General features: G+C 34.2%; 1 protein-coding gene across 1 annotated transcript; it reads right to left on the bottom strand.

Annotated features, from left to right (window-relative positions):
- Positions 1-1,010: 1,010 nt before the first annotated feature.
- LOC104280983 (tripeptidyl-peptidase 2-like) lies at positions 1,011-8,064 on the bottom strand (the record flags this gene model as incomplete). Its single annotated transcript, XM_009878821.1, has 9 exons — positions 1,011-1,110; positions 1,829-1,956; positions 2,453-2,529; positions 3,464-3,618; positions 4,753-4,916; positions 5,574-5,698; positions 6,198-6,302; positions 6,724-6,819; positions 7,936-8,064. Coding segments are annotated over 9 exons (1,079 nt in total), but the record flags the coding sequence as incomplete, so codon positions are not given.
- Positions 8,065-9,043: the final 979 nt, after the last annotated feature.

Below are 9,043 nucleotides of genomic sequence, written 5' to 3'. Positions count from 1 at the left end.
TGTGTGTGTGTGTGTGTGTGTCTGTGTGTATCACTAACAAATACAAATCTTTCTCCTTTTCTCAGCTGAAGGTAGAGACCACATTTTATTTCTCCTATATGAAACATCACAATTTTACATAACAAGGTTTTTGGAACAATATACTTAACCTGTAAAAACACAAACACCATGACAGCTAACTTTATAGATCAATGCTAACCGGAAAGCATTTACCATGTAAATAGCAAATAAACCAAAGACCAATCTCAAACTATGTTTTTTAAATTTTCCCTCACCCAATACACCCAACTGTAGGCTAACCTACAAAAGATGGCATACAGTAACTCCATGACTTGCAAGAACAACTCCAAAGTCTAGCACTCATGAGAGATGCTATTATTTTTTTCTTCTTTTGTCTATTACATTACTACCAAATGCTTCTGAGGCATGAAATAAAAACTGAAGTTTTCTTTGACTCTAAACTTTCTTTTATAGATCTTTGAGATAGAAAATTATCTCATGAGACAGAAAAGCATTTTTTTTACTGCTATTCATATCACTACTGGACTCAGGCAAAACCTTGGAATAAGTTGTGCCATCGCAGCAATGTCACTGAAGTCAGAAGTTAAGCAACAGCAGTAAGAGTATTTTTTTTAATCTTCAAAAAATCAGAACAATTAACTTCACCACACTAACTTAATGAAAAAAAAATGCTATGGAAAAAATAAGTTTCAGAAAAAGAACAGATTTCCAAACAACTTTTCATCAATTTTTAACATCTCTGAATAGGTCTGCACTAATCAAATATATTTTCCTGAAATGTACATATTGTGCTGAGGCAGTTCAGTGGTCTTCCCCCTACCCCAGGAGTTCTAAAGCATGACACACAAAGGCCTTCCAAGAACAGGAGGCTACCTACAGTCTTCCCATGGGAAACAAATACTTTTACTCTCATGTTAATAACTTCCAGATTTTGAAATACATAATCTGAGCCTCAAAGATAAGACTTTTTTTCTTTTAGTATAACCTACCTAGGTCCTCTGGATGACCAAGTGTATTGATTTGCTGGCAGCTTTTCTCTTAAAGAGTATTCAGCAACCATCATGTCAGGCGATACATAGGCACCAACACCTGTAAAAAAAGCATTTCAGATGAGCAATGAATTTTTTAGAAAGTAAAAATAAATTATTTCCATGTTTTAAATTCATTACAAGAAGAATTTTTGCTTGACAAAAAAGGAAACAGACAGTTTCCATTTCATTAACTGGACTCATCTAGCTCACATCATGGGATTATTTTATATATAAATTAAAAAGCTTTGTTTCACTACACATGGGAATTAGAGTATCTGGTGAAGACAGATGATCTGCAACTGTGGTTCTGACAATTTAGAACGCATTGGAAGACTTTGCAGAAGACTAATTAGAATCCAATTTGCTTATATTTTTTACAAGTTGCATTTACCAGCAGCTAATTGTCTTAGTGAAGTGGTGTGCTCAGATAGTTGCAGCTAAAAAAAAATTAAAATCTCTGAATCTTCAACTAGGTCAGATGAAAAGATTTCTTTCGCAAGTTTTATACAAAGTCACATCAAATCAAGAATGTCTCCTACCTCTGTTTTCTACATAAGTAAGGTCTTGAATTGTAAGGAAGTAACAATTCAAATTTTTATACCTAAGCATACAAGGGCCTTCCTCAGAATTAAACTTGTAGCCCAGTAGTCTTTGATATTTTTTTTAGATTTAGTTCAGCAATCAACCAGTGATCTTAAACATGTAACAAAAGTACAATGCTTGAAAAGCCAGAAGCTGAATACTGTAGAAATTTTTTCTTGAAACAAATTATTTACCTATTACACTAGATGTAGTTCCACCAGGACATCCTACTGTAGAAAGGCAAGGACCATTATTTCCTGCACTCGAAACATAGATTACATTGTGTTTCCACACTGCTTCATTAATTACTTCACAAATTCTCCTGATGTAAGAGAAAAGAAAAAAAAAAGGCCATGTAAAACACAATATTGTTTTTTTCCCACGGGGCAAAACTCCCATTTTTAGTAGAAACTTTGTCACCAGTAACAGAAAAAGGAATATGATTAAGCCTGCCTCCCACATCTAGCAGATGCAGTTCCAGTAGAGAAGGTGACCACAATAAAAAATACCTTCTGGTTTTAGAAAGGAGTAACCATTATGTAGCAATAGTAGGTCTTCAAAACAAATCCCTCAGATTATGCAGTGTTCCAACTACAAAAATGCTTTATTATTTTAAAATATTCTTTGTATTATAAATCGACAGCACTTTTGATAGGTTTATTTAAATTTAAAGATAGTTGAAAATGTAAACTGCAACAGTTGAAGGTATATGAATCATCTAGGCCTGAACAATTCATTCTTACTGGCAGTTCATTTACACCAAGCTCATCAAATCTAATTCCGCTAAAATAATATAAATTAACTACAGTAGTACTCACCCAGAATTTGGCCAATGTGTTGCCTCTCCATAGCTATAGTTGACAAGATCACATTTGTATTTTATTGCTTCTATCATCTGATAAAGTAAAAATAAAAATCAAAATACATGCTAATTATAGAATAAGTCACTTATGGAATGGCAAAATAGATCTAAGTAAAGGGATAGATTTCCTTTGACTCTACAAAAAAAAAAAAGTAAATCTAACTTACTTCAATCGGTTAAGTGGTATTTTCCCATTTAACTAACAGAATAAAATTAAAAAACCACACCGCTGCACTCCCTGAACACTCTTATTTTTGCCATACTCCAAGCTAAAATTGAAATCATTACCTTAAGAGAAAACTGCAGACATCATTCGTATTGTCTCAAATATCTGTCCTCAAAAACATAAAATTCTCCTTTCCTGGGCAGTTTGGTTAAATTCCAAAAAGCCACAAAAACATTATTGTACATCTTCAGGTTGCTATAGCAAGATACTCTATGGACCACAAATATTTATTTTCAGTTCCTTCTCTTGTGTAAAATGTTTCCCAATAACTATGTAGAAGAGAAATCATTAAAAAATAATGTTTTTCCTCTCAAATTGAGTCACATGAGCAGTAGATTTATTTAAGTATTCTCTACCTATCTAAGTAATGCTCACAACAGAATAAGAAACTTTTAAGTAAGCGTACAAGTAACACCCCTGGTGTTAGTCACACATTGCAGCTCTTGCAGTCTGAAAAATCTTAAGTGCTCTATGCAACAGAAGTCTTGTTTTATATTAAAACGTTAGTCTTAGGTTTTAAAATATGTTCTGGCTTGTTTTGTGCTTTCTCTTTAGTTTGGTTTTGTCTGGTTTTGGATATTAATTTTTTTATGGGGGTGTTTGGGTGGTTTTTTTGTTCTTGGAAATATACTAGAGCCATAAAAACACAGCCTATAAGCAAGTAGAGCAGGAAGTGTTTCACAAGATCCTACAGTTAGGTCACACTGCTGAGATCAAGTGTTTATCCCATGAAATACCCACAGCTCTTATTAGACCAGTGCCAGTTTCCATTGTACTTAGTCTCGTATCGCCAATCTTGATTGCAAGAATCTGAGCTCCAGGAGCCACACCATTTCGTTCTGGTTCTTCTGGAAAGTATCCAGCTGCAATACTGGCCACATGTGTTCCATGTGCTCCTGAACAAATGAAAAGTTTTATCACTATGTTTAGTGAACTTTTTTTATACCATTTTAACACATTACAGCTCAATTAATTTTAACTTATTGAGTGACATGGGACATAACTCAGGGATGAACTTGGCAGCATTAGTTTACTGGTTGGACGTGATCTTAAAGGTCTTTTCCAACATAAATGATTCTGTGATTCTCTAAAATTAGCCCAGGATTCAAATCACTTGATTATATAAATGTCATTATAGTAAGGGGAAAAAAAACAAACAAAAAATGCTAGCGAAGAGTAGCAATCTCCAAAAGCTCTTTGAAGGGAGATCGGAGGCAGCGAGGGAGAGAAAAGAAGTATTAATTCCACTAACAAATAACTTAAAAGGCTCAATGTTTCCTACTCAGCGTTGTGAAAATTATACCCCAGATGATTCAGATAGTGGAGATTAAGGAAAAAATTGGAAATAAAACTGCATAGAAATATAAAAAGGAATCTCTCTCAACAAATTTATCACCGATTTAGAAATCGAGACTGCATCTGTAGTACTACTGAGATGGGATAGTTTAATGAGAAATTAAGAACATTTTTCAAAACAAATACATTATAGACCTTAACCACTCAGGATGCTTCTAAAACAATTATATAAAGAATACACAAATATGCGTTCAGAGTAGTTGGAGTAACAGCTAAAGTGACATCTGCAATCACAACAGAGTTTGGATAAATGAAAATAAAGATTAATATCCCTTTTACTCATGGATGTCTTATTCTTAAATTAAACAAGCACAAAGGACAACAACTAAAAATCAATCACCACCTCATACTTAAGAAACAAAACAAAAAAGATACTTTGAAAGAATGTTTTCTATATTTTAGACTTTAAGATGCAGGAACTTCTCCACGTATACATGCATATGAGCACCAAGTCGACAGTATTTCAGACAAAAGTGCAAGGAAGTTTGGTGACGAGCTGTCACTTTAAGTTTAGTTCAGGAAATCTGAATATTTATCTTGATTGTCATAGTCATGTACACTGCATTAAGAGAGTTGCCTTGAGCCATTCCAAGTATCAGAATCAGGTCCCAATAAAAATTGCTCCTTTTGCTGCTGAGCAGACAGCGGGAAACTTTAAGACTCCTTTCATTTACCTCCACTTGTCACAATGGAAAGAAGGTTTCCATCATCATATATATTCACAGAATAATTCAACATCTCAGATGTTCCAAAAGATCCATATTCTTGAGCCTCTTTGTAGGTTCTCAGCACTGTACAGCTAGTTAAGTCACCACTTTCACTGGTATCTATGCAGGCTCTGTTGACAAAAAACAAAAAAGGCAGTTTTTCAGCTGCTGTAAACTTTTGGTTATCCCCCACAGACAGTACTAGCAAGAGCTCAAGAAGTCTGGTTCTGTGTTTATGGTATCTTACTTCTTTAAGTCAATATTTTTAAATCTGGTTGTTTACACTTAGATTCAGAAACTACAAAGATCTCTAAATTAGCTGATTTTCAAATCCTACTAAATTCAAATAAATCTGTCTTCAAAAAGCAAGCATATGGAAATTCAGACAATTTCTTCAGGGAAGATATTTTACTGAAGCTAGCTGTTCAGTGCTGGTACACAAACATTTGAAGTCCTGCCCAGTGTTTTGTAATGATACATATTATCGGTCAAGAAAGTACCGTATCACATTCCAAAGTTTGTGTAAGACTTCTGGTTTGAGTTGTTTTATTTTTTTTTCCTATCACCAACTGATACTCTTCAGAGGAAAATCCCTCAAGCTTACACTTCATATCATGCTGTCTTTAACAAGACTTTATTTTACTCCATCTTCATTAAGGATTGGAATTATTATTAAATTAATATTTAAGGTCTCTATAAAGAGAGTAGATTTAACAGTTAACAGTCTTCAATGTCAGCTGTTGTTTTATGTGTAAAATATGGCATTTTAGACAAGTTTAGGCATTTACCTCCAGGTCTCACCATCATTCCACACTAGACAATCATATACCGGGCCAGGATCAGTATATTTTTTCTCAAAAGAATTCAACAGTTCCACTTGATTTTGAAGTTCTTCCTTTATCAGCTTATTTACCTAATAAGGTAGCAAAAAGGCAGTTAGAGTATTTCTAAAAGTATTACAAGATAAGCATTGCTGTACTCCTTTCTGATGTTACACATTTGTTTCGTTACTTTGCCAAGAATGTAACACTATCCTAGGAGTCACAAACACCTGGAAGTTCACTGTTTTTGCCCATGTAACGTATAACCATTACCATTCTGTAATTTTAACTTTTTTTTTTTTTTAACACATTGTTAAATGATACAGGAAAAAAGAGCACATTAAAATAAAGCTAACTAAAAACATGCTATGGAGTACTTAAGTAATATCTTTTTCATATTTGACAAGTTTAGAAAGTTAACGACACTATTCAAACAACCATCCATGTACAGACTTTCTAAATTAATCAGAAGATACACTGGCAAGTTATCTGCCAACATAAACACAAGCATCTTTCTTCTACTCATCTAAAAATATTTTAATCTTCTCGTAGTAACAAACTGTTTAAAGCAACAAATTTACGTATACAAACCTGGGAGGGAGAACTATGAGCAGCATCAAACTCTTCTTGTTTCCTACAGGCTTCTGCTAGAGCCAGTCTGTGAACAGGATCCCAGAGCTTTTCCTTGCGTTCTTTCTGTAAAATAAAACTGTCTTCCTCAATACACTGACAAATGCATTTGTCCAAGCATGAAGACTACAAAAATAATTTGAAAATTCTGATTTGAGACACAATGGCTAAAAAAAGTTCAATACAATACTAACACTAAACACCAATTACTACACACAAAAAAGAAATGGTATCAGTAATTTCTAGACTTGTTGTCTCAATGGACCACTATGAGTAGCATAACTGGGACACCTCCTGTTGTTCTGAAAAATCACAGAAGAAATGGATCATGTCAAAACTAAAGTAAAATCAGTGAAAGAGTAGCTCTCAAGTAGTGGCTAGCAGCCTGCATATGTTAGCAAAGCACTTACTGTAGTTTCCTAGGAAAACTTAGGAGTCAGAACAGTGAAGTATGACTGTGCACCAAAAGCAAAATTTAATTCCTTACCTGAATCCTCTCCTTAAGAGCCTTAGGATAGATATCATAGCCATTTTTTATGCCAATGTGGTATCTGCCTGAAGGATTTACCCAGTTCGCTGGAATCTACAGAAAAGTGTATTCAGCAATAGGTTAACTAATAGCATTAAAAAAAAAAAAAAGTTAAAAATCAACACTGTGTAAGAGAGCTTAGCAGAAAAGACTTGCAAATATCATCAATTTAATTCCTTGTCTCCATGACACTAAGATTGCACTAAGTTTCAAAAATGACAGTTTCAGTCCAGTTCCATGCGATACTGCCATTGAACATCTTTTAAGTATCAATTGCCTTGATACTTTACTTTTAAAACAAACAGACCTAGCAGTGACTTTACTGGGTGGAAGTCTGGGGAAATAAAAGCACCATAAATTAGAAGAAGCATCCTAGCATGAAGGGGTATTATGGTTATACATCACAACAAACATCTAAATATCTAATTTCATACACTGCTGCAGTTTAGACTCTCAGTATACCAGATCCAGTACTCCTAGGGAGCAACAGATTCACCCTTACAATCACATTCTGCACAGAATTCAGAAAAAAGCTGACAGCGTTTAGAGATCTTAAGATATGATGCCTCCATTTCACCTCATCAATCTTACCAGTCAATCAAGAACATGTCAGTAACACCAGCAGTTTTGTGTAGCTGAGACCTCTACTAGATCTCATAAAAACCTACACCACTTCTGTTCTATTCATAGCAAAAATGCAGTGAGCCTACAACTAAGTCCTCACAGTTTTCAGTCTCTATAACTATTTAACAAAAGCTTAACACAACTCCTCTTGTAGTTTATGCGTATGTGGAAAACACTAGCACTTTTAAAGACAGAACCATGTCTGATATTTCTAAAGCATGTTAGCAAATTCTCTTCAGCTAACTTCTACAATTGTATCAGATGATGATTTGAACAAAAAATAATTAAATCATTATCAATCCCCCAACAAAATTCTGTACACACCCCCATTCAGCTATACTTAATATTAAATACAAAGACATATGAAAAATAAAAGAAACTTCAAGCACTCTGTGTGAAGACGAGCAAATGCAGTATCAGTTTTGGATAAGATCCGGTTAATAGGAAGTAAGTTCTGCAGAAACCAAAATAGGTGCTAAATTTCTTGTTGAAAAAGAAAGAAAGAAAAAGATGCCCAGTGGTGTCTCTGTAACACCAAATACTCACCTTTAAAGTTCTTCCAGAAAGACCAATAATTTCCCCATCTTTAGGTTCTACAACGGTACACGTAGTTACATCACCACTGCCTGTTGTATCAATTATATCAATTATCTTGGGTTTTCCATCAGTTGTAATCTGAAAATATGAGCACAGAAGAATAAAAAATGCAGTTGATTACCTTTTAGTATACAAACCACAAAATTTTTCATTTTTGTTAATAAAAATGCCAACTAACTTTCTTAAGCATCAGTTGAAGGACACAAAACTAACTTGAAATTAGTTAGATGTTCAATGAACTAAGACCAACCTGTCCATCTTTCCAGTTTATACAAATCACTAATTCATTTTTAAAAGTATTTAGAAGAAAAACGAGTAAAAGCTTTGAACCAATAAAGCACAGGAACCTCAACTTAAAACTAACCTAAATTTGCAAAAACAGTTGTAAAAACTACAATTTGTGTTTATATGATTTGCTGTGTTGCTTCTATCCTATCATTCTGGCCAATTTTACAGTAACAAGTGCACAACTCTAACAAAATGAAAGATGATGAAGTACATGCATTCACAAGCTTGAGTCTCTTAAGTGAGTTTAAACCTAAAATGAACACAAGTAACAACCCTTTTTCTTGTTTCAAAGATTCTGCTTTATGTTTTAATCAATCTGAAGCATTAGGAGCTATGGCTACATACACCCAATACTGTATAAGGAATATTGTTACTAGGGTGAGGAGAAAGAGAGCTGACTAGCTAAAAGTTTATGAGTATAAATTTAAAGCCTCCTCAGACTAAATGAAAACTAGCCCTGACGAGCTTCATAGTAGTTGGAGGCAACTGAACAACACTAAAAAAGAAAGCACTAACCTATCATAAGCTCCTTTCACCTAGGGGAACCTTCTACACAATTACCAGGAGTATGATTAATATTTTTTTAAAAAGGAATTCTTAAGCAAAAATGTCCAATATTATCTTCTTGTAATACCATGTTTCTTCTAGCAGGTATTGTATGAGTTTATTCAGCAAATAAACTATGCTCCATGTACAGTAGTATCTGCTTGAAAAGCAATATGGATTCAGGGGGCTGGAGCACCTCCCCTGTGAGGACAAGCTGAGAGAG

The sequence above is a fragment of the Apaloderma vittatum genome, unplaced genomic scaffold, assembly GCF_000703405.1.
Source record: "Apaloderma vittatum isolate BGI_N311 unplaced genomic scaffold, ASM70340v1 scaffold5761, whole genome shotgun sequence".
Classification (NCBI taxonomy): Eukaryota; Metazoa; Chordata; class Aves; order Trogoniformes; family Trogonidae; genus Apaloderma; species Apaloderma vittatum.
Note: the sequence above shows the minus strand (reverse complement) of the source record. Positions and strands in the feature narration are given on the sequence as shown.